The sequence below is a fragment of the Strigops habroptila genome, chromosome 3, assembly GCF_004027225.2.
Source record: "Strigops habroptila isolate Jane chromosome 3, bStrHab1.2.pri, whole genome shotgun sequence".
Lineage (NCBI taxonomy): Eukaryota > Metazoa > Chordata > Aves > Psittaciformes > Psittacidae > Strigops > Strigops habroptila.
In genome coordinates this window covers 55946044-55972638 of record NC_044279.2, presented here as the reverse complement: position 1 = coordinate 55972638, position 26595 = coordinate 55946044, and the positions used below count along the sequence as shown (strand labels likewise).

Sequence of the window (26595 nt, the reverse complement as noted above, 5' to 3'; positions counted from 1 at the left end):
TTTCATAGCATGAAAAGCTTATTTTGATGAGGGTAATAATAGAAAAAGTGATACTGCTTATGTCAAAACTTTAACTTTGCCACTTTGGGGGAAGAAAACACACTGCAACCCAGCCACCTAGAGTGTTCCTATAGCAAGATAAAATTCCTCTTGCAGCTTAGCACAGGAAACAAGTGTAATGTCATTGAATGAGCAATACCAGCGCCTGGTTACTAGTAGCAGGTGATAAATTTCCACAATGACAACCATGGACAAACACAACAAATTTTAGTGTACATCCAAAATATTCTCCAGGTGGTTTTGCTATTGATATCCATTTCCATATTGACACAAGTGAGTACAAGGCTCTGAAAGACAATAAAATGCACACACGGGAAATGGCAGTATTTTAAAAACACATCTGAGAAATCCAGCTCCCATTTCCAAGCAACTGCGAGCACTTGAAGTGTAAGCTTCATGGAAAGTCAAAAGACTTGGGTTTCCAAATGCCACTTTATCATGTGACATTATTCTTGTTATTAATATTATACATATTTCCCTCTGTTCTATCCTCTGGCTTTATTTCAAAATTCCCATTGTATGTCTCCTTTTCCCTGGAAGACACACAACAAGTAGAAAAAAAATCAGGATATCCAAATAGCTAAGAGACAGTAGATAAATGCATAGAATCTTTTATAACCTGGATACATTAATGCACAGAACCTGGAAATTAATACTTTCTCCCCTTTCAAAGCCTTGAATTTCTCCATTAAGTATTATTTATTTTAAGCTTTTTTCCATAAAAAGAACAGAATTTTTTCCTTTTTTAAATGCAAACAAAAGCATCTGGAATGAAAATTAAGAACTAAATTGAGAGACAGAAAAGGTTACTGGAAATGCTAACAGATCTACTGAGCCAAGACAAAGCCACCACAAATGATGCCAGATTTTTCAAGCTTCCATCATTACCGGAATTGGTATAAGTTCTAGCCCTATTCTAGTAACTACGTACTTAAAATATATGTCACTTAAGAACACAAGCAAAAAATAACCTTTTGAATGTATTACATTTAAGATATCTCCTCTGGCTATAAAACAGGAACTTTAAAGGGACCACGATTTGTTGCAAGTGCACACGGAGACTGGAAGTGATGACTGAATGGTAAATACCTACATCAAGAGACCAAACTAGAGCTAAGAAGTCTTGAATGTTTTACAAAACTCAATGCAAAAGACATGCATGAAATAGCTCTTCCAGTCAACAGGAGTATTTCTTAAGAAAAGGCATTCACAAGTAGCAAGCAATAAAAAGAGAGTGATATAAACATCCTGGTAGAATAGGATTATGCATTATAAATCTTTATATCCATACATTTCAGGAGAAAAAAAGGCCAGCTTTAAAGCAAACAGCTAACTGAAGGTAGCAGTTATGATTTTGCTCTCCAATCCTAACAAAAGACCTCACCAATCCACTTTCAGATGCTAACCTTCAAAACTTACTTTCTCATTAAAACCAACCCCATAGAAGGAAAGAAGCAAGAGCACTTCACAGCAATAGGTGGCACAAAGGGTTGCCATCACAGCCAGGACTGCATTGTTCACAGATGCGGTGCTCTGGCTTTGGCTTCTGTTGCAGGCTATTTTGCCTGCCCTGGGAAGCTGCCCAGTTTCTTCTAGGGGGTAAAGGATGCTTTCTCTTGAGGTCAGCTTTGCTTCTTTAAGTTGAAAAACAAAAAAAACCCCAAAAAACCCAAAAAAACACAAAAAAAAAACCACCCACAAAAACCAAAACACATACAGGTTTTATTTTATTTTGTTTTTCAAATCTTTGTACTTCTCGAGCCACGTCTGAACTCTCCACTAGCATAATAAATGCACGCAATGAAAGCTGTGCTGGCTGGAAAACCAAGATGAAACTGAAACATCCCCCATCCCTAGAGATCTACTTGTAAAATTTAAGATATTATTTCAAGGCCTTATCCAGCTCTTTCTACTCAACACTTGCACAGATGCCAGTAGCTGCACAACATGCTAACAAGGTCAGGCATATGTACATGGTGATGCTCGCATGCTCTGCCACTGGCTATGGCGATGTGCTTATACTGTATCTCATTTGCAGCATAACAGTGATACCAGCATTACATGCCAGCTCTTCATAGTCTGAGTATCTTAGAAGTCCTTCTACTCAGGCTGCAAAGATACAAAAGGATATCCTTCCAGACTTTTTTCTTTCTTTTTTTTTTTTCTTTTTCCTTTTTTTCCTTCTAGCTGTGAGACTGGGCCAGAACAAAATTTCCTTTCCAAACTTACTATGCATAATTGCTCTGGTATCTACACCCTACTGAGATTATATTGAACACTGCTTGAATGTTACCTTGGTCAACTTCAAAAAAGGATGAATAAAATCAAAACCGTGGTGACATCAACAAGCAAGGAACTGACAGGAAAGAGCCCTCAACACAAGCTTGTTTGCCAAGTAGCCAAAGCAGATTACACAGTGCACAGTATGATAGAGTTGCTGATAAGTTGCCCTAGAACCAGCATAACTTACCCTCAGTGAAAGAGGCAAGATAGGGTACAACAGAAACAATAAAAAGGAAGGGGAATATGATTCATCTAATGTCTTCTAAGCCCACATTGTTATTTTCTCTCCCCATAAAGCCCAGATTTATGGGCACCATCACAAAGTGAAAACTGCATTCATTTACCCTCCACGCATTCATTTACCCTCCATGCATACCAGCTTCCTCTGGTATTTTTATCATCTGAGACCAAACCACAGATGGACCAAACCACAGATGTTCCTGCATGTTTTGGAGGAAATATGGACTCTACCATCAGGCTTTGAATGCCATTTTGACACAAATATTTCTGACTACATGGAAGGAATGCATTGAGTTAATTTTCTTAGCCAAATACCATTAAGATTCAGAATGTCTGAAATACTGAAGCAACAAAAAAAAAGGGGGGGGGGGATTTAGTATTAAAAATCCATAAATACATAATTATTTTACAGTCTTTCAACATAGCTCAGAAATGCTAGGTGCTTCCCTGAAAGACATGTGCTGAGCAGACAAGAGAAATGCAATATTTCTGGTTTGACTAAGAAGGACTCCATTCTTTCTTGCTTCTGGTGAAACAAGAACTTCATTCCATTAGGGAATACACCTAAGCTAATACAGTTGAGTGAGCAGCTGGTGTTTTGGGCACATACTCCTTTCTTCCAATTGCCTTACGATAGAATTGGGATAAACAGCTTCTGATTTGCTATAAGGGAGGGGGGAAAGTTACCACTGAGATCCAGCACTCATGCTTCACAAATTTAAAACCTCAATTCATATTTACTTTCCCATCCAGCTTTCTTTTGCATAGGAAATCTGACATCTTGATACCTTTGACATACGCATTTCTTTCTCCAGGAAAAAAAAAAAAAAAAAAACCAGAGTGTATCAGCTGTCAAGCTGTCAAAATGACTAACGCTCACATCACTGCCACATCACTATTGTTGTCCTGTTTAAGCACTAAAAGCATTTGTCAGAATTTTCTGTCAAATTAAAATACAGAAAAGAAAATAGCAGAAATCATTGTGAAAGAGAATTCCCAGCTGGAGAAAGAAAAATAAAAATAAATCATGAGTTAATTACAAAATTATCTCTCCTCTAAATATTAACATAGATGACTGTAGTACCTGGAATAAAGAAGTAGTTATTCCTGAACCTGATGTGCCAGGATGATAAATTGCCAGGAAGAAGACACTTCCATATGTTAGAATTTTGTACAGTTAGATGAAGCTCTTGACTAAAAGAAAAGTGGGAGAAAACATACAGCCTTCCTCTAGCGCAGCACTTGCTGAAAACAGCCTAGTGCACTATTTGGGTCACAAATTTTCTCTTGGGGTGAACTAAAGTTCAAACCCTGGACACTACCACAAGTGGCCTGGGGATATAAGGGAACAAATGAAAGTACCACCTTTCCCCCATGGATGCGCACAAGGTAACTCCAAACACACTCATACAATTTCTGCTGGAAAAAATTCAAAGGACGTCATCTGTGGCTGATGGTTCCTTCTTCCACCATAAATTAGTGCTCTTGGAGCGGGGACAGCAGAACAGGTGTTGAATTTATACCTCTACAGTGGCAGTTCAGGCTATTAACATGAGCTAACATTGAAACCTCTTTTTTTTCAGCCTGCCAGGCTGGGAGCACCCCAGGAACAGACCTAGTGACTGTTCGGCAACTTCTGCTGTGGTGGCAATCATCTCCAGCAGACAGCAGGGTGGACACAGCTGGGGCTTGCAGCCTCTCAAACCCTCTCAGCATGAGTCTGCTGATCATCTAGTACATGTCTTTTCACATTAATTCCAGGTATTTGTTGTCTAAAAGCCAAAGCCAGTAATCTCACAGATAAGTAGTGCTTACAGGGTAGAACTGTCTTCTAGAGCTCATGGAAAAGACAGAAAATTAAAGGCACTAAACTAATAAAATAATTAGACTCAATATTACAACAGCAAGAAAAACTGAGATCCTAGCTTAGTGCTTATCCAGAAAACAGCTGTAGATGAGCCAAGAAACCCATAAAAGGGTCTGTAACCTGGTCTGTAATCAATGTAGCCAAGCAAGCATTGATTCCAAGGAAATCCATACCTACACTGTGCTATAAAGCTGTGTAGTTACAAATTCAGGAAGCCATCCCACAGCGTCAGTGACCTCTTACCAAGTTTGTGGCTTACTATCAATAAATTATCTGGAGGGAATCAGAGTGGGAAGAAGTTGTCCCCTCTCTCCTAACAAAAGTGAGAAAGCAATCAGCCCCCCTTCCTCCACTTGAGTCTGGAAAGATAAGCTTCTTTACTCCTTTTCATTAGCTTCAGAGACTAGAGAACCTCTTGGAGGTAAAAAGAAAGGAGATCAGCAGAAAGTACCACTACAGAGAAGCAGATACTGAAGAAGTCAAAGGGTTTTCTTACGTTGCTCCACCCAGCAGCATAAAGACTAAGTGTCTGAAAAAGCAGAAATTGCCTGAACAAAAAAGTGTATCAATTGTGTTTTCTTCAGCCTTCAGGTGATTTTCAATGCCACCTTCCCCCATCTTCTCCTCTTTGAGAAGAGATTCTTTTACTCATCCCCTAGATATCACACCAGAAGCCCTGCCAGATCCCTCCAGCCTCTCAAAACTCCACAAAGAATGGCCATGCAATTCCATGTTTGAGCACACAGGTTGCTCTCAGGTGTATACATCCACCTGTCACCAAAGATTTTCCAGTGTTCTGCCCAAGCAGTCAGGAATGATAAAGCGTGTTATAATGTCATCTACATCTTTCCCTGCTTAGGATGCCAATCCTCCCTATCCCTGTGTTCAAAGTATCATGCATGCTTGTGCTCTTCACAATAATGGCACAACTGTTTCAAAAGCTGAGATAAAGTCACATAAAAAGCCTTGTAAACAACTGAATGAAATCCCTGTAGAAAAGACATATGACACAATAAGGAGAGTTCTGTAAAAGTGATTAAAGTCAATTTACCATTATCATTTGCACTGAACAAAGAACTTTCTATAAAGGCATCATGCCCCCTTCGCCACCCAATTGTTGCCGAATACTTTATGCTCAGGTAAGAGAAGGGGTAGGAAAGCCAAGCACTTAAAAAATCTAGTTGAGAGCTGCCCAGGGACCGCCGGAGCCCTCCGTGCGGCCGCTGCGCTGCAGCACCACGGACAGCGCTCGGCGCTCCTGCCCCTGCCGCGGGGCTCCCGCCTCCCCGGCACCGGGATAACGGCAGGACACGGAAACGGCCCCCGCTCCTCCCAGCGTCCCAGACAGCCCCCAGCCAAGGAAACTGAGCTCAACTCAAAAGGACCCAAGAAGCACACCGAGCTCGATGCAATGTCCCCAGGACACTGGTTATGTGGAATCTCTGAATGTATCACAGAGCACGAAAAGGCCGTATGTTTTCTAAAATAAAAATAACTATTTCAACCCGCACGTGTTGACTTTAACCCATATATATCAATTTCAATTAACAGCTGTATAAGCAACCTGGGTTATCAGGTATAATGCACTGTATGTCATAACATTTCACAGGTGTTGTAGCATTTTACAGACCTTTTGAGGAGAAAACGCGCCCATGGCAGGGAGTTGGAACTAGATGATCTTTAAGATGATCCCTTCCAACCTGAACCACTCCATGATTCTATGACACTGGAAAGTCTGTTTTCATCCCAAATCTGAAACACAGCGCCCTGCAGGCTGTGATGAAAAAGGCCAGCTGAGCCAAACCCAATACAAAGGCCTATCTGGTCAGATGACCTATGTGACATGTAGGCCACAGACCTCCAATATAAGCACAAGCTGCACCAAGTCAGGCCAGCAAGGGTCCTCCAAAGACTCCAGAGACCCACTGGCTGACCCCAGCGCTCAGAGGAGAGACATTCAGGAGGCCCCTGCCTTCACCAACTGCCTGAAGCAGATGACCTGCATGTGGCGGGGATCACTAGTCCAGAGCCACAGGACAGTCCCACCCCGAAAGTGTCAGGACCTCCCCCGGTCACCAGTGGAACTGGTACAGAGGCGCTCCCCTCCTCCCTCCTGCTACTGCAAGCACAGGCCATAATCAAGAACAAGCAGCACAGCTACCACACTGCTGGCCCCTACTTGGGCTGTCATCCTTCTCTTCTGCCCACCACCATCAACTCATCACCCATTCACAGAATCACCTTGGTTGGAAAAGACGTTTAAGATCATCAAGTCCAACCACTGGACTCAGCGCTGCCAAGTCCACCACTAAACCATGTCCCTAAGTGCCTCAACTACACAGTTTTTGAACACTGCCAGGGACAGTGACTCCACCACTTCCCTGGGCAGCCTGTTCCAATGCCTTCCTTTTGGTGAAGAAATGTTTCCTAATATCCAGTCTAAACCTCCCCTGGCACAGCTTGAGGCCATTACCTCTTGTCCTATCACTGGTTACTAGGGAAAAAGAGACCAGCCACCTCCTGGTCCATCCTCCTTTCAGGTAGTTGTAGAGAGCAATAAGGTCCCCCCGAGCCTTCTCTTATCCAGACTAAACAACCTCAGTTCCCTCAGCTGTTCCTCATAACACTTGTGCTCCAGACCCTTCATCAGCTTTGTTGCTCTTCTCTGGACCTGCTCCAGGAACTCAGTATCTCTCTTGTAGTGAGGGACCCAGAATAGAACACAAAATTCGAGGTGCAGCCAAGTAGTGCCAAGTACAGGGGGGTTATTACTTCATTAAATAGCCATTTCTCCACTACTTTGGCAGTAACACATCAACTCAGAACCATTACTTACAATGATCAGTTGCCCAAAGGTAGACCGGCGAATTATTTAACACAAGAGTGCCGTTCTAAAATTGTTGTTTTCAATATGACAGTGACTAAATTGCCACAAATAAGATCAGACTCTCCTGAAAACTGATTTTCACAAAACAATTCCCCTTAAAATCATCCCGTCGCTTTGTTCTTCCAGCGCCTCCCTATCAGTGCATTTGTAAAAGCTCTACTCTCAGTAGATGGGCTGCCACCATCTCCCCATCATGCTCTTTTTAAAAATTCATTTAATCAGGCTTTAGGCTCAGAATTTTTTTAATTGGTTATTTAACAAACAGATAAATGCAACAGGTACTACAAGAACAGTTTTTCACAATAGGCAAAGAAAGGGTTTGTCTATTCATGTCATGTAACAAACAAAATGCACTCTTTTTAAAAAAGGTGAAATTAGATACATTAAAAAAATAGGCAAGAACAGAAAGGAAAGCTAGGATAAACAGGCTTTGCACAAGGTATTTTGCTCGAGCAGGGGGCTATCTTTGCTTGAGGGGTTGTATGTGCCAGTAGGGGTGTCTTGTCTTTACAGGGCTTGTCCCATCCACGCAGACAATCGAGAAGCCTCCTCCACCAGTTCTGCCTAAGAGGTGGCTGGCTATCCTTGACCATCCATGTGTGACTCCACCAAGTCACACATGGAACCAGCCAACGGACCGGCTGGGGCTGAGAGCTGGGCGGCAGCAGCCTCCCTCCTCTCCCACTCGCGCTCCTCCTGTCAGTCCCTGGTGGAGAGCTGGAACCGGACCTGCTTCGGAGGGCTGCTCCTCTGCCCTTCCCTTCGCAGCATGGCCACCAAGGTCACTTGGAGACACAGACGCCGCACCGGCGATGCCACAGGACATGTGGGAGGCGTGGAAGTGCTCGTCCAGCTCCTGGGATAGGGAAACCAGAGAGCTGCCTCCTCGCACGTCCACAGTCGCTCCTGGAGCATGCTCAACTGCCAGCCCGGGCTGTTGGCACAGGGGGCAACAAATGCTCCTGGGAAACCATGGAAGCAGCCAATGGGCTTCCATATGCAAATGAGCTTGGTGACACCAGCCACCAGCGTGGCCTCAGGCCTCGGCCACCAAACTCCAGAGGTTCCAGCCGGCCCCTTCCCCACAGCCTCTCCTGGCAGAGCCTTCTGCTGCCATGGCCCCTGGACAGGCTCCCAAGAACACACACCTCTCACCATCACCCCCCCAATGGCTTCTGAACCCCAGGGCCAGCTCCAACCATGTTGGTCAGGGAAGGGAAGTCCAACAGACAATGTCTACCCAGAAGCGCCACGGAAACACAGGTGCAACGAAGAAACTCCCTGTTAAAGGCCTCTCATGCAGGGCAAGGATGAAGCTTGAACTCCCATTTACAAACCACAGAGTCCATCTGGAAAAACAAACCCAAAGCACCCACAAGCCTCAACTGCCCAAAGGCTAGTCCTTCCTCACCAGCCAAGAGACAAGGGAAGGATGTGGCAGGTGGCATCCCTTCTCCTCCGTGTCACACAAGTGATCCCCACCTCAGCCTTGGTGCCACTGAGTATGGGAGGCTAACACACAGAACAAACCTGATGACAGGTTTGGTAAAGCAGCATTACCTTCCCCTTCTGTAAGAGGTCACACAGTTTCAGCACACAGATTTTATGCTGCCATCAGATCCCTTATTCTGCTTTAGAGACATTTCTGGCTCTTGCTATAAGCCTTTGGAAAAGCCCTTGCAAGGGACTGGAGGATCGCAACCACCAGCCTGGCTACCCAAGCACTCCACAGGAGAACTGCCAAACCACTGCTCCCTGATAGCTCAGCATCCACACAGCCTACATCTCCCCATCCCCCTCCTGAACAGCTACAGGCAAGGAAGGAGGAAGACCAAAACCCTTACCCCTGCTTGCCTTCCCATACTTAGGTATTACACTAGGGCTTTGTGTAAATCTGCCTTGATTAACAAGCAGCTTGGATACAGAACTTAATTACCAAAATCAAGTAATTAAAGAGGATAGCTGGTGCTAATCTAACCCATGTACACAGACTTCCTAATAAATGTAATCGTAGTATTTCTGTAACACATTTTGTGTCTTTCTACCTCCTCATTAGCTACTGGCAAGCAGGAAAAGAAATGCAGACACAATCAATGCTGACAGATCGGAGCATGGTTCCTTTGTGAAGTTGTTTTCACCTGACTTGATACCACATTAGAAAAAGGAGACATTTAGGTTGTTGATCTGTCAGTTATTCCTGATTTATTAACAGTAAAGTTAGTTGGTCTTGCTATCCTACAACTGCCTTTAAAACCTGCATGCTCTTCACCTACTTTTTCCTGCAGTTCCTGTTTTAACCTCTTCTCCTCCTCTCCCTAACAGGAACTGCCTCCTTACTGCGCATTCAGAAATGATACCAGACCACAGCTTCTAGATTCAATAGTGAAACACCTCATAGTCTATCTAGATACTGTACATTAACACTGCATAAGAACACAGCAATAGCACTTCTAGCCAAAGGCACAGTTCATGAATGTCTAATCCTGTGCCAGAGACCTGTGTACGTGGCAGCTCCCACTGGAGCTCTGTTCTACTCACCTGTCCATGCTCTCCTTGGATTTAAACAAGCTTTTACAACCTACACCTATTTGTGACCATGAACCATGCCACAGCTTTTTCCAAACATTGCGTGATTAGTTTTTCTGGGGGGGTTGTTTTCTTTGTTTGTTTCGGTTGGGTTTTTTGCAGTGTGGGGTTTTTTGTTCTTCTTTGGTGATGGTGGTGGGGTGTTTTGTTTTTTAATTATTAATTTTACCTACAAATTTCCAATTCAGTGTAATGGCTTTCTTCACAAGACGACACAGTGATCATTTACTGCCTATACACTGTATTTATGCCACCCACTTTACAATTCTCCATCACACACAAGACCTGAAGCATCCTTTTTCCAGGTTGAGAAGTCCTAGCCTACCAGTTAAACATGCCCTGTACAGAAACTAGCCTCATAGCACTTCTGCTGCCCTTCAGTGAACCTTATTAAGATGAGCATGTGCCATGGAATCATTCTGCGGCAAAACACTGATTCCTACCCCTTCCCTCATAACTTCTAACACCTGACTTCCTCTTTTGACTGCATCAAACAGAAGAACTATTATGGAATTACTACAGCTCCAAAACCAGGCAATACCAACTTGTTCTGTGAACACAATGTTTGAAACTCAGCTAAACCCAGTGGCAGAGTTTCTAACGCAACCAGTTTTGGGGCGCATATGTGCCTTTCTACAAAACTATCTCCTCTTCTTCTCTGCTCTTCAAATATTCCCATTGCAGAGCTCTAGCACAACTATATGAAATAGCCAGGAACAGCAATCAAGATTTCTAATGTGCCATTGTACAAGAGAACACACTAACAGGCCTAATAGAGCTCTCACAGACAACACTTAAAATACAACCACAGTATGAAATTGCACAGCTTTGTATTGAGGAAATTGAGCTCAGAGCTCTTTGGTTTGAATGGTTACAACAATATGTAACACAGGAAAAGAGCCCTAACAAAAAGGGAAACTCAGTATTTAATGTGCCTTAATTTTCCAAGATTAAATTCATAAAAGCCCACTGCAGCAGCAATGGAAACAATTCCACCCACCTGAGGAACTCCCTTGGAACTGAAGAGCAATCAACCAGCACAACACACTTCTCAGTTGCCTCCTCACTGATAAGATTTTGTACAGCTGTTTCTGAATTCAAAGCATACTTTTCTGCTATTTTCTGTTTTATTGAATTCCAGCCAAAAGAGAAGGGATTCATAAAAAAATATCCTGAGTGTGGCTTTAGGCACATCTGTAACGTAGAATGAAGGGAGAACAATACACAAAGAGAAGTTCTTTCACGGACTGAAATTACTTTTTCTAGGTCAAATTTAGCACCTCCTTATACAGAAAACAGCTAAAAACCAGTAGAACAGAGATGTGAAAGAAGGACACCATGCTTCAAACACTAGATTTGGTAAGCATTCTCTTGGAGGTTTTTGTTGGTGTTGGGGGGGTTTATTTTTTTAGTTTCTTACTGAACAAAGATTTTCTGCCCAGTACTCACCTCACCATTCTAGATACCAATAAAACATCTTACCTATGCACTCAACTGCTTTCTAAAGTACCTCTGGTCACCTCAGAAAACTTCAGTTTCTAGAGCACTTTGAGCTCTGCTTTCTAAACTTTGCATACCATCTGCCACTTCAATCACCTTTATCATATTTGTTTTCACTTTGTTCTCTCCCACTGAGAGAAGAGGGACACTCAGAGGAACACAGAATGACCTTTGTAGAGGTCTAGCACGAGTTCATGTATTAAAGTCCAACTCCTCAAAACATTTTTGTCGAAGTCATGTGAAGAGAACAACTCAGCTGATTCTGCAACTCATGCTCAAGTATATTCTAAGCAAATGAATACTTGTACTTAGTAACACAAACATTAAGGTGAATGTTTATTTTCACGTGACAGCCACATGATACCATACATGACAGTGCTGTAATACGTTTGATGTTGGCTGCAAAAATGCAATGGACATACAAATCTTCATGGAGTATTTTGAAAGATCACTAAAAGTGACAGAGAAAGGTATAACTGAACATGCCCAAGCTTGAACACTCACAAAGTGTTCACAAAGACTGGCTGGGGGTTTAGAGCTTCTTCAAATTTAGACTCTTTTGATTCCTCCCATCTCAAAAACAAAAAAAATCTTGTTACTTCATTTCACGCAGGTAATGAGAATATTTCACTCACAAAAAAGCACAAGTCTCAGTGCATGGACCCTGGGCACTGTGGTTTTCCCCTTTATTTTCCTTGGGATGATTTCTGTATTACTCAGAAGGAGAAGGTGGGGGAGATCTTTCTTACGTCCACATTTGTTTCAGTTCTCCATTTCCACTTGCTCTTCTCCTGCTGCTGAAGGCTGCTGTGTATCATTATGCCTGAGAATACAAATACAACCTCCTCTAGGAAAAAAATTGTAAAATGTATTCTTAAAGCTCACGCCTCCCTGTCAGTCTTCTCTCTTCTATTATTACATATGCTGTGGAAATTATCATTTTAGTTAATGCTTAACAATGAATCAAAGCCCACAGGATTTAAAAGCATGAACTACTGTGCATCATCTGCAGATACCCACTTTGAAAAAGTGGAATTCAGACTGAACTGTAAATAATTTGAGAAGTATTTTTCAAGATGGAGCAATCTTAAGATGTTAAATTTAGAGAGAAATAATTAAATACCATATGTCAGTGTGAAATACCAAATCATGACAGCATCTTACAGGCATCTGCCAGTTTACTTTAAATATCTAATTATAGCAAGGGTCAACACAACTGACAGGATACAGTTATCTGCTACCAAACTTTGGTGCACAGAAACCATAAACTCATTTTCATCCAACAGCCATCAACTACTTTGCTGTAGTTCAGCCTCTCATTGCACATGGCAGTTCAGTTCCCCAGAAACTGCATCCAAACATTGCTCAAACCCATGTGCAATTCCAGAGGGGCCTGAAGCATTGTTTCCAGAGATTTCATTTATTCATTGGGATAACACCAGAGGAATCACCTAGTTATGCCTTTCACATTAGAAACTAATGTACAAAGCTTTTGTGTTTCCTAACTGACCAACTGTGAAGAATTTAGTGCAGGTATAACCATCATCCCTTAACAGAGGCAACCTTGATTCTGCTGGATGCAATCTCTTTAAAGCCAGTGGAAGAGAGACGAATGGTTACACATTCCCTATTGCTGCTTCCAGAATCACTCAGCGACAGTCCCAAACTTTCCAAGACCTAAATCAAATCTGCAAAGATCACTTGGTAACTTATGAAGCATGCTGGCACTGCTGGAGTGTATCTAGAGTGTCTGTATCAGGACAAATACGCATTTTGAATGCTAGATATACATGCTATTTTTGTTCTCTGCCAAAGCAATCAAAGACTGCTAGTCCTGTAAATTCACGACATCCGAGGTCTCTGTTTTCACACTTAATAAATACCACTGTCAAATCACTACCTGAGAGACTACTGCGGTAGATCAGGTAAAACCAGTAAATCACATTTTGGAAGAGTTCTAGCCTTACAAAACTACCCAGAGCAGCTGTTACAGATGTTTTCATGTATGTACCTCCCCCAGCATCTTATCTTTGCTGCAGACTGCTAGTTAGCATCATGTTAGCAAGGCAGAAGGAAGGAGTAATTATTATACCAGCAGTCTGCAGAGAAGCAGAGCTATTTCCTACACATGCCTACTATCACACACTAGTATTTTCCAAATTCAGTTTCTTTGTTCTTAGTACATCAGTAGCAGCTTTCTGAGTGAGCAGTTGGCAACTCTGCACTGGAAGCCGTAATTCTCACTTACCTTCTAGACCACAAACCCACTCGCTTTTAGAAGCTGACAACCAACACTTTCACCCATCTTGCGGCCAAGATTTAAAAAACCCCAACTGTTTGACACTGCATCTCTCAACTGGGGTCCAACCTGACATGCATATGTAAGAACACTAGTCTACAGAATAAGGTGGTACTAAAAAACCCAAGCCCTTTAAAAATCCCACTTTGGATTGTTTTCTAGAGTCTTCAGGCTAAAGCAAAGTGGTACTTAATGTTATGTCCAACAAATTTAATGTCTTTGCCAGTGCCTAGATATTTCAGTTAATTAGTCAGCACTCCCTTTAGCATTTCCATTATTAACAACACAGGCTTCTACAATTACAAATATAGCTGTTTAGCTAAAAGTGAAGAGTGCCTGCCCACTCACATACATCCCAGTGAAACCTCCTCCTTCCTGCGAAAGCAGGCCCTTCTCTTTAAACAAACCACATTCATACAAAGAAGAAAAATGTTTCCTCTAACAGCTTATCACTTCGATGTGAAACCATCAAAGGAGCAAGGAACCAGTCTGAGGCCGGCCTGTTGGCACCGCATGCAGCTTGCAGAACTGCAGATCTGGAGACCATCAATCCCCTCGACAGCACACCAGCCGTTTGTGCTGCAGGCATCTTGTGCTTTACTTGGGGCTGTCAATGAATGACACCTTTCCTCACATGTACAAGATTTTAATTTACTCCACAACAGAACTATTGAAAATAAGAAAAACTGGCTCTCTGGGGAAATGGACATTATTGATTAAAAGAGAGAAAGGAGAAACAAAGCAAGAATTTTAGTAACATCCATGACATACTAACTTCAGTCAGAAAGAACCCAAAACAACTGCCCTAATGCCAGCAGCACCCTACTCCCTCAGACAGCAACTACTGCAAAGCTACTATTTGGTTTAATAAATGCACGTGTAATCTACCATTAACACATCAGCTGCTGAAAACATGCCATTTCTTTCCATTTGTAACCAGCACCACTAGTTCAATTTTCCTCCAAAGCAGAGGAGAGCTTGCACAGCTATGAATCCCTACAGATGCAGAAGGCTTGCACATGGGTGTACTACAGTGAAGTGGCCCAGGGAATATGATGCTGGACTAAATATTTAAAAACTTCCTAGCTTTTTGCCCCCACCCTGCAACGGGACTATGGTTTGACACTTCAGCTCTGTTTCTCTGCCCTCCCTGGACCTCTCTCCCAGCCACCACATCACCCTCAACCAGCCACTCTCTCCAGACTAAAAAACTGTTGTGAAATATGGTTTATAAAACCAGAAACAGTCACAACCTTTATCTGCTGAGAAATCACTACCTCTGTCTCATGACAGTTACAAGGTCTCAAGTGGGAACACAGGAGTTTGGAAAAAAAGGTCTTACTTAGAAAATTCCCCAGCAAAAGCACAAGGCGGCAATGTCTGTTTCTGCTTTTCCCCACCATGGGGCTTCAGAACACACTCCCCTGTGATGCTGCCACTATAGTTTTGAAGTGAAGAATATAAATCTTAATATTCTTCCATTCATCAAAGCACTGAAGCACAGATCTTACATTTACAAAGACAGATAAAGGCTCTAGATATAGTCAGAGAAACTCCAATTTCTACTCGTGCTTTTGTTTTCCCATATATTTGAGAAAATGCCCTCAACCTCAGGGTTAGGAGACAGTTACAAACAGTACAAGGTAAGCATTACATTCTTAATTGCTGCATTTTTCACAGCATTTGGCTGAAGAAGAAACATTTGTGATTCCTTTTAAAGTTTCTTGCCAGGAAAGTAGAAAGAAGGAGATCATGTCTATGCTTGATTTCCTTCTTTTGCCCCATTCAGAACAATATGAAAATGAAATGATGAAAAACTGGAAGATTTCTTAATCTCTGGCAGGTAAATAGAATAATTCACCTTGGAAAGGACCTTAGAATTCCAATTTTGACCCAAAAAAATCCCACAGACTGCTCTATGTTCATGGGTTTTGTTAATAAAGCAAAATTTATGTTATTTACAGGCACTGGTTTTATTCAGATGGGGAACAAAATCATTAAATCACTTAACACTGCAATATATGAACTGTCAGTCTCCTGTTTTCGCTGCTATTCTCATTTGCTCATTCTTTCTGCCAAACCAGCAAGCTCAGGACTGAAGAGGACAGTCCACACTGGGTGGACCCATACTTTCCCTGATGCACTCCACTGTGGCTATGCTATTCCACTCATCCAGGACGCTGCTTACAAAGGTTGCCCTAAGCTCTCACCCACCGTTTGCCCCTAAGATACTAGTAGAGTTGTCAGCCACAGGAGTTTTCCCTCTTGGGTAATGGCTTATTATTTTGCAATACCAGATGGGGAATGCAGGTGCATCACAAAAGAAACCCACAGAAGAGCAGACACTAAACCCAGATCTCTGAAGTTCAGCATTAATGGTTGGTATATCCCTGCTCAGCATGTGCATGCAGGGTTAAGGACTTCAACTGTGTTCCAGTTTAGAGTGTGACTCATTCCTCCCCCTTCTCCTGCAGTGCCAGAACCATCCAGTAAGAATTATGATGAACAATCAAACCTCAGGTTGACTAAGGACTCAAAATCTCAAGCAAGCATCGGACGGATGGCAGTCCTCTATCCACTGGCAACACTTGAAAAAACTCTCATTACGGCAAAATTCACCAGCCGAAGGTGGTGATCCTGACCATCCTACATTAAGGAGCAGCCTGCCTCTGGTGTAAAGGATAGCACAACTTCCAGAAACAGAACACCAGCCAGCTTAGCAGTACCACACTGCTTGGAGTGGTACTTACACCATTAATGGATACTTACATCACCAGGACCATCTACAAAAGTCAAATCATAAAGCCACACAGCAAAACATTAATGCAAGTTCAAGACAGAATTCAAAGCAAGTCCAAACTTTTTAATTTCTTTATGCTGGAGATACCCAGAGATGGTATTTTAGAAATAAATGCAAAACAGCAAAACCTAGAAGTGGCAATCAGCGTACCTGTGATCTTACTCTTTGCCTGCTTTTTTATTTTAGGCTCACAACCACTTTTTCCCACTGGCTTCTAGGAGCAACTAGACACACTCAAACATGGAACAAGTACTAAAGGCAATATTATTCCATTAAAAAAATAGTTTTATCTTTTCATAGGATCCATGCACTGAATTAAATACGTGTGTGTGTGTATATATATATATGTATCACCAAATGAGTTAGCCTGAGAGTTGCTGAACACAAGAAAGTGAAAAACTTCCCAATAATTATTCTGATCCTGGAACAATTTTAAAGCTCCTGCATCCCCAAAGCACCCAGCACAAAGCTGTAAATCTTTGTTCCTTTTTTAACTGAAAGGAAAAAAGCCAATTATGAAACACAATCCAGTATGAATCTGAAGAGTCAGACCAAAGAACACTGCATAATGTAATCGTGTAATATCAAAGATCAAAGAGGATGAAATTAGTTTGCCTTTATTCATATAAACCACAGCCTACTAACAATTCACATGATGCTTTGACTAGAGTTTAGTCACCCTTGCTATGAAAAACCCAGGTCATCCATTCAAGTCTTCATTATTAGGCAGAATTACACTCCTCATTAAAACCAAGGAAAATAAAGTACTTAAACGTTCCTATGAAGTATATAGAAAGCTGGATCATGATTACTTAGGAAGTCACCTGGGTTTTCAGAGATCTCTATTTCCAAGACATACTGCAGTGAGTTTGCTGCTTTGTTTCTGAAAGGCTCAGGCAATAACCAAGCAGAAGCGACCCGTACGAGGCAATAAACTGATCTCCTCAAGACTGATTACTAAAATCACACTGAACATCTTGTGTATTATTATGGAGCACTGAGTTTCATGGAAATTTAAAATCCACCTCTCAGGATCCTTTAAGGCAGGTAAGTAAATATATTCCTTACTGAAGATCTAACATTGCTAGACATTCAAGAGCTCCTCTGTTTGTTCTCTGAAAAAGCAGAGGAATAAATTTCTGGTGAAGTCTTTCACAGCTCTTAGCAGAATACTACAAATCCATTTCAAAACACTTCCCTCATCTTAATGATGTTTCAGCATCTCCAGGCAATTAAAACAAACTCTTCTTAGTGCAAAGATAGCTCAAGCTTCACTGGCATTTTTATTCATCTCTCAAGTTCCTTCTGATCACACGGAGCCCGAGCAAGACAGGACAAAGAACTCTGGTTCTCAGAACTCAAGTACATACTACTTCTCCCTTTTATCCAAACTTGGTAGTTAGACACGCAAACAGAGATTGGAGCTAAAACTATCTATATTACTTCCAGATACAGATAATCAGAAGTAACATATCTTCCACATCCAACTGATCAAGGGAAACACTACAAAGTGTTTAAAGGCCAAATGCTGCCGATATTCCGTCAGAAGACCCTACACATTGCAGCTCTGACAGGTTGATAAAGCTGTAGCAACACCTAATGCAAATTTCCTGAAACAGAGAATGCAGGCATGGAGGCAGCCCCTGCAATTACTAATATAGTGCCTCTCTTCTCTGTGTGGTAGCTTACCAAAAGCTAGGCTGCTACTGAGCCAGAAGGATTTTCATCGCCCCAACACTAACATCAAAACCAGGCTGCCGACTCACTGAGCACATCCTGGTTAAAGGGGAGAGACAAAGTCCAGCGATGTCATTTCCCATGAGGGAAACCAGACACAGTACAACAGATCGGGTGGCTTTAAATGTACTTCTGTTGAACTGTGCCCAGGTTACCACAAGTCCTCTACAGGTGCAGTACGATGCTGCATCTGATGTTTCTGTATCCAGACTGTATTTTATTTCCTGCATAGAAGTAATCAATACAATCTTTGGGATCACACACACAAAAAGGGCAATCTTGATTCTCTGACATTCACCCTGCTTAGCCCAAAGGGCTGCAAACAGACCAAAGCAAAGCAGTTTGTTTCACATTCTTTTGAATACCAACTGGAAGAAAGTAGCTTCACTATTCAGGGGGTTCCTAGGACCATGAAGTGATTTGGTACACTTTCGCCTTAGACCTTATCATTCACTTCATGGTAATACTTTCCATGTCAGTGAGCTGCCCTCTTCTGATCCTACCACGTCTTCTGATCCCCCCGATCCTACTTAGCCCATTTACAAGCATAAGTAGATGCAAAAATCATTACTATTTAACTGCAGTTTTGGTTTTCCTGAACCTGTAGCTGGAGCCTAAGACACAAGTGTATTTCAATTGTTTGCAACCTCTGAGTTTTTTCTATCCACCAGCATCCTAAACACAGATGATGAGAGGGAGACCAACATGCTTCATTCTTCAGGAAATCCAATTTTTCATTTCTTTAGAAAGAATCCAACCAGATATACTATTAAATCCTTAAAAGATCCATCCTGAACTGTAAAGGTAAACTGTATTTTAATCCCTAATACAGACCTCCAAACCATCTTAAAAGTTCAAAACAGAACCCAGACTTCAAAATGGATTTGCGACTAGTTCCCTAGAGGTTTAGAGAATACTGCTAGAACAACAAAATCAAACAGTTAAGCTATCTAGAACTACAGTATTACATATATAAGAGATGGATGTTTTAAAATACCCTGACTATTCCCACTGTCAGGCTTACAGATTCATAATTCAGTGCTGACTGACTCATTCTCAAAAATTAGGTATCCAGCAATTCCTGCTAGCATCCAAAAATGAAGAGTGGCATGCCTTGTTTTAAAACCAAAATTGCTTATTTAGTTGAGGCAACAATGTTGTGAAGGATATTTTGAAGGTTTTTGGTTAAGTTTGTTTGGTTTTGGGCAGTTTTTTTGGGGGATGTCTGTTTTCTGTCATTGTCTTTGAAATCTTGTCTCCTTGAGCATCTCCAAGTCTGACTCTTATAATTTGAAGATGTATACTCTTGAGCAGGACATGAAAATCCCATAAAACTTCATCTCCATTAAAAACAAAGAATAAACTAATAACCCAACTGCTCAAAAAATATGTAAAAGCTGTAATAAAAGAAAGACCACATTATATTATTGATTTGGAATGATGCCTGTCAAGCTCCTGACAGAAGCTAACCTTTCAAAGCCAAATTACAAATCCCCTGGCAACACTGGTGTGTAATGGAAAGCCTGACAGGCCATCAGTGACAAGAGCATGAACAAGGTTCTAATAAACAATGAAATGGAATTTTAAATGCACCACCATAAAAAAATAAAAAACCAAAAATCCCAAACCCCACAAACGCAACATATTTACCCTGGAGGGCTGCAGCCCTGGAGTTTACCCCAGACTGCCATTCTCCATGACTTGATCCTACACAGATATTCCTAAATATCCTATGCTTGATTGCAGAAGTGGCAGGATGGGATTCTAGGGCACAGGATCTCAAAGCTCCTTCTGACATCAGTTATTTTCTCTTCAGCCTTAATATTTAAGACCATTATTTGCCTCTGTCTGTAATACTACACAATCCTCCCCCAACATGCCGAGGTCTCCCAGTCCCAGTGTGAGATTGCCATGTGTCCCGCTCTCAGTCCCCACCACCACAGCACAGAAACACACCACAGCAAAATCACAACCTCTCTTCAGCTCTGTGATATCAACAGAAAGAAGTCTCAGCAACAAAATGCATGCTACCCAGCAAACCCTGCCAGCAAGGCAAATTCCCAGCAGCGGCATTCAGCTACTCTGTTCTCATTGATGCATTACAGCTAGATGCACTACCTTAAAAACTGGCGTTGCACCCTGGTTTCAAAATTACCTGCTCCAGCCCTGATACAAGCACCCAAACTTATCCTCCGCTGGACTTGCCTGTGTCTGATGTCTTTGGAGTACAAACAATACTCTTTGCAGGAGTACTGCTCGCTGAGGCCCATCCCAGAGCAGCACCACAAGCGGTTCTCTCCCGCCCAGTGGTTTCTCCCACACCACCCTGTCCAAGCACTCAAGGGCACATCAAGGGGGGGAAAAAAAAAAAGCTGCTTTAAAAATCATCTTCCCCTTCTACATCTAAAAAAAATAAATCTTATTACACCCATTTCCATTTTACCTGGAATTTCTTTGCTGTTTACTCATATTTCTCCAACACAAATCTGAGGTTCAATCCCCAGGGTGAGCTGTTAAATCGCTTTGACTTCAAAGTACCTACTTTAACTCAGATTTAAATAAACTGTTCTGATCTCACTTTGCATTTGTAATTTCTGGAACTTTTTCTGGAAAGATTCTTCCTGACCAGAATTTTTTTAATTATGATTTTTGTTTTTTACTGATTACAAAGCAGTTTATAAACATCTCTTTGGTTTATTATTTATAAGTTACATTAGTATCTTTTTTTTGCTTCAGTATTTGACTATTCATTTTTCATTGAGCATTTGACATTCATTAGCTGCAAAACATTTCACAAATAGGACAAAAGAACTTGTACAAATATTAAGGTACAAGCAATAAAACCTGTATTTTAAACTCTAATTAAATCCTTCTAAAAGTCTTGAATGAAATTAAGTTTATCAACACATTTGTATATCAAATTATCTCATTATAGGTGACACTACCTGTAGTTAGTGAATTTGGTTGTGTATGTCCCTCAAGTTTTTGTTAGAACAGATGTGATTTCTCATTATTCTTGCTTTTCACAGATAAGAAGAAAACAAAGCTTCCCAGCTTTTGTAGTTTCTCACCTTTGACTGGACAAGTCACTGAACTCCAGGAAGAACCACAAATGAAGAAAACGTTTTGCTTCTGCATGAAAGCTACTCCTGTCAAACCACCTCTGTACTGCTGCAAATTCCCAGCAGACAATTCCACCTACTCAGTGGCTACACTTTCTTCAAAGTTTCAGAAGCAAATATATATAATCCTTCTTGAATATTATGATTCAATTGAAGTTTCTACACTATGATAGAATTAAGGTATTAATCTAGTACTTTCAAATCCAAATTACTCATTCTTCTTTTTAATTCTTCATTTTAACCTCTTTTGCTCTCCAAAATTTTCTTCCACCATTCTTCTACCCATGTTTTCCCAATTGGGTCTTTATGTTTCCAGCAAATATGCTGGACACTCACGTGCACAAGCACTTACTGTATGCCACCTCACCATTCCTTCTCTTAGGAAGGCTAGACACCTATTTATTTCCAGGATTTATTCATCAAGATAACTTGGCACATGAATCATCCCACTGCCTTTACTCACATGACAAGCCCTGAGGTGTCCTGCTGAGCAAACAAGTCCAAACAATCCTCAGGCTTTGAGGATGAACATTACTCCTTCTGCTGTCCCTATGCCAAGCACACCCTCCTCTGCCCTCCTCTAACACCAGAAAAACCAAACAGCAGAAAAACTTCATTACTGGTAAGACTATAAGGCCTTCTGCAGGGTCCAGCCTCTCCACTGGCACCTATGACCACCACCATTACAGACAGTGCCCGGTGGCAGCAGTTTTCAACTGCTTGTTTACTCAGACTTCCTGCAGCCCACGGGGCAGACACCTGCTCCTCAGGATCCTTATGTCTTCACAATTCACGTGGCTACACATTTCCATTGCTGATCAGTCACAATTCAAGACATTATTCAGATCTACCTATGCATTTCTTCTTACTCATTATAATTTCCAGTATGCACCAAATCACACCTCCACCCAAAGCACATTGTGCTACATTAACAGCAAGCCAATTAGGAAAACAGGGAAATTAAGCATCTGACAACATTACACAGTAGTTTCAGACAACACTGAAAATAAAACCCTCCCAGTTCAAGGCTTTGGCCAAAAAAGTAACTTGAGAGCCTTACGCACAGCCTGGCTGAGGAGACACACAGCAAGTCAGCTGTTTCCCCAGAAGGAGAACTATTTTTACAGAGAAATGTTCTAACAAAAGGCACTTTGGAGCGAGCTCTGCACATAACACCATTGTAATACTCTATACAACTGGATGACACTCACAGCCAGCTGACACTTCTCAGGAAGGCATCATCCTTCCCCGCAAGCAGCGTGGTAAGGAGTCACTCATGAGTCATTATTTTGAAGCACGATGTATTTTCTACATTACACAAACAGGACAAGACGGACAATCCCATGCAAGGGGGTTTACATTTTTCGACAATACTTGCCCAAATGCTCACGTGATATTCCTCACATAAAGCAATTCCTGTCACCAAAACCCAGTGTCAGCAAAAACAGCAATTTCCTCCTTAGGCTGGGAAGTAGGGGCTCACTTAAAGGCAATACACAAATGGAGAGAGGCTGCCCAAATTATGCCCCAGTGACTCCCATTTTATTGTTGAGGGGCTAACAGCACTTGGGGAAAACCGATAATTTAACCAGTCAACATCATTGCCAGCTGATTTCAAGAGAAACTCACAACACATTTAAGATACTGTCACAGCTGAAATGGATTTGGGTATTACAAAAAGAAACACCACTAATATAAACCCAGCTGTGGCTAAGCTCGTCCTGCAGCCCAACAGGTGGGTCCATTTCGAGTAACAGCACCCAGGCACAAAGAGCAGACAAAACCTCTGTGTTAACCACCTGAACCCACACGGGACTGTGTACTTTGAGTACGGAACTCAAGGAAAAGCTGTACCTCCGCTGTGCTGCTGGTGCCCAGCATACTCCAGAATAGCTCAGGCTATTCTGACTGTGTTGCACGCCCTGCAACAGCATTCACTAGTGCAGTCCAGACACACATAAATTTAAACCATAGGATTATACCCGCTAACCTTCAGATTATGATCATCTATGATTTCTATTGTGTACCACTTCAGAAGCTCAGTGTTTTACCTAAAAGTAGTATTTAAACTACTTATATCCCCATAAATAAATTACAGAATAGGGAAAAGGAGCACTCATTCACTGGGAGTGACAAAGTTACATATCAGGTAACACACAGCACACAATGAAATTAAGAGCTTGGAAAACCCTTCAATATACAAAAGCAGATATTTATAGCACAGAGAGATTCTCTGCTAGGCCTTAAGGAAGCTTTCCAATGTGTTCCTCCTGAACTTCAGGTAATAATATATACAGATTTAAAAAAGCTGGTCAAATGCTGTGACAATTTGCATATTCCTATGGCAGCCTGAGTCTGCAACCTCTGATCCTGAGAGGGGTCCCACTTTGTGACTCTGCAGTGCTTGGGGATTAGCAAGGGGAGTGCCAGCAGGAACCAATATTCAGCAGCGATGCTCAAAAACAGCCAGCATGGAACAGATTCTCCCTGCATTAAAATCACCGCAGCCACAGGTCTATCACATCCACACCTGCCTGGGGCAGGGAGATCTATGGCAGTTCTCCACCTGCAGGACACTGCACTTGTGAAAAAGGCATAGTGGCTTGGCAAACTACAGTGTTCCCAGCAGAAAGTTTGGCTCCATTCCCTGAATATAAAAATGGAGCAGCCAAGGCAGTCCTGTGGTGACACATAACCTATTTCCACACAGGTACAGGCATACACAGGCAAACCTCCATAGCCAGCATCAGCCCATCAGTGCAACTTGCTAAGCAGTTCTCCTGAGGTTTTCCTTTCAAGTCTTCATCTGGTAGAAGAGAGGAGCAACACTGTCCCATTACTTGGGTGATTATCCCCAAGTTACACAGCAGGACTTCTCATGATGAGCTACTGTGGATGTGTGTTCAAAGACAAGCAGAGATGAAGCATTTCTATGTTCTTACCAGCCACCACAGTTTTTCCCTTGCCCAATTTCAGTAAAAGAAACCAATGGTGATATTTCTTTCCCTGTGAGTCTTTATTTTCATTCAAACATGATACAGCCAAACATGAGCTGATAATAGCTTTCCAATTAATGCAATCTCACAGGCATTTAGATTTTGTGTCTTTTTTCCTGTTCTGTTTAGTTTCTTTGCCATAACACTTCATTTGGCCTTGTAACATTACCATGCTACATAAAGCCCAGAGATCCAAATCTATTAGAAATAAGAAGCATAAAGAAACAGGAAAGACTTATTGCTTCTCCTTGCACAAGCTTTTCATTATATGCAAGGCAAAAATAAAGAAGGGAGAGCCCATTCCTCCCCCAAGAGACCACAGTAAACACTGGCAGACAAACTGACACATAAAGGTCACACAGAGAACCAGAGAGATTTCCCATGCCAATCCACATCACAAAGCCAGTAAATGTGGGACAAAAACTCTTTCTGAATTTTAAGGAAGACTCAGAAATGGAGACTTTTGGGACCTTAATAAATGCTTCATGGAAGAAACAAGAGCAGCACTGCACATCAGTACTCATGATTTAAAACCCTAACCCTGCCAGGATTTCTGGGCATTCATTCTCTTAGAGCACAGGTTCAGTCCAGGATATACAAAAGTTCTGAATAAGGTATAAATAATTTCTCACATCAAAAACTTCTGTCTATGATCTCTTATTGCACATAAAACCAAATGATTTCTATTCATTAGCCCAGTCAGAAGAGTTTCCTGATGAGAAGGATTTTGGTTAAGGGAGCTGTTGTTCCACTCTGTTGCCTAAAGCCAACTGAATTTCAACTTCAAACTTTTATTTTGCAACATGTAAGCCTTGCCAAAAGCTAAATAAAGATGTGCCCTGTACAATCTGCATCAATCAAGACGTAAATAAACAGGATAGCCAAAAAGCTGAAGAAAACCTCTACGATTAAGAAAATTAACAGACCACCAAGAGCCACCACATTCATTACGTGCTTACTAGACCACGGCAAGTGGCGTGAAGTCATATACTCAGAGAAGGGATGTGTCTAACTAAGCAGAGGAAAAAAACTACAGGGATCATCTGAGAGCCATACGAGCATATGCACTGGCGAGAGCAACAAAAAATTTGTTCAGTCTGTATTCCAAAACACGATACATAGTTTATACTTAAAGAAAATAAATTATCAGCTCATGTGCGTAGCGTCTTCTGACCATTTATCTCCAAGGGCATTTCAGACAATGCAGCAGAGACCGCTGCTCCCTCCGGTTCCCGGGGACTTCGAGGGAAAAGGGGCCCACCCCCGCGGCAGCAGCACAGCCCGGCAGCACACAACAGGTTCCCAGGCCCCCGCCGCCGGCTGCACACGGCGAACCGGGCGCCGGCCGGCCCCAGCCCGCAGCCGTGGAGGAGCCGGGGGGGTCTCCGCTGCCGCCGGGTGCCGCCCGGCCCCGAGGCGCCGTGCCCACCACCCGCACCCAGCCCGGCGGGGAGGCCCCGGCCGCCGACTCACCGAGGCCGCTGATTTCCTGGCGGAGGCCGGCGCGGCTCCGCTCCTCCGCTATCGCCCGCAGCATCTGCTGCAGGGAGCGGTCCAGGTCGCCGTTGGCCTCCTCGTCCCTCGGCCCGGCGCGGCCGCCGCTCCTGGCAGAGGCCATGCTGCCGATGATCTCATGTCAGGCCGCCCCGCGGAGGCAGCCGCGGCACCGGGCGCTGCCGCCCCCACCGCCCGCACGGCTCTCCCGGCAGCGGCGGGCGGAGCCGGGGGCCGCCCGGTGGCAACAGCGAGTAGCCCTCCCGGCCCCGCTGCCTCCGGCTGGGCGAGGAGCGCGGCGTCGCCGGGTCGCCCCTCAGAAAGTTACCGGGCGCCGCCCGCAGCCCCCCGGAACGCCGCGGTCGCTCCCACAGGCGCTGCCCCGCCGCGCTCCGCCGCTTCCTGCCTCAGCCGACACGGGGGCGGCACCGCCGGCTCCTCTCACCGCCCCGAGGCGGCTCCGGGGCGGGGCCAACAGCCGGCGGCCTCACCCCGTGGCGGGCGCGTCGTTGTCCCCAGGGAGCGTTGTCCGGGCGGTGACTGGGTGCCACAGGCTCACAGACTGGTTCGGGTTGGAAAGGACCTTAAAGATCATCTAGTTCCAACCCCCTGCCAGAAGGTGCCCCCAACTCCTTCTTCCCTATCCTTCCCTCTCGCCATGTCATACGCATTTGCTGCCGCCGCAGGCAGAGCTCTCCTGCCTGCCCCACTGACAGCAAATCTC

The 26595-nt window shown here is 43.0% G+C and overlaps 1 protein-coding gene and 1 long non-coding RNA gene across 3 annotated transcripts in view; both read right to left on the bottom strand.

Annotated features, from left to right (window-relative positions):
• KIAA0930 (KIAA0930 ortholog) overlaps positions 1-26333 on the bottom strand; it is an 88958-nt gene extending 62625 nt beyond the window's left edge. The window contains exon 1 of one of the 2 annotated variants that reach the window (XM_030481039.1): positions 25851-26333. In XM_030481039.1, coding sequence (XP_030336899.1) covers positions 25851-25995 — 145 coding nt within the window. In that variant the 5' untranslated portion in view covers positions 25996-26333. The remainder of the gene's footprint in view (positions 1-25850) is intronic. The other variant, XM_030481038.1, reaches the window with a different exon arrangement.
• LOC115605922 lies at positions 10164-12737 on the bottom strand. The gene is made up of 2 exons (XR_003990758.1): positions 12173-12737; positions 10164-11045 (listed from the first exon to the last, which is right to left on the bottom strand). It is a non-coding gene; the product is annotated as an uncharacterized LOC115605922 (long non-coding RNA).
• Positions 26334-26595: the final 262 nt, after the last annotated feature.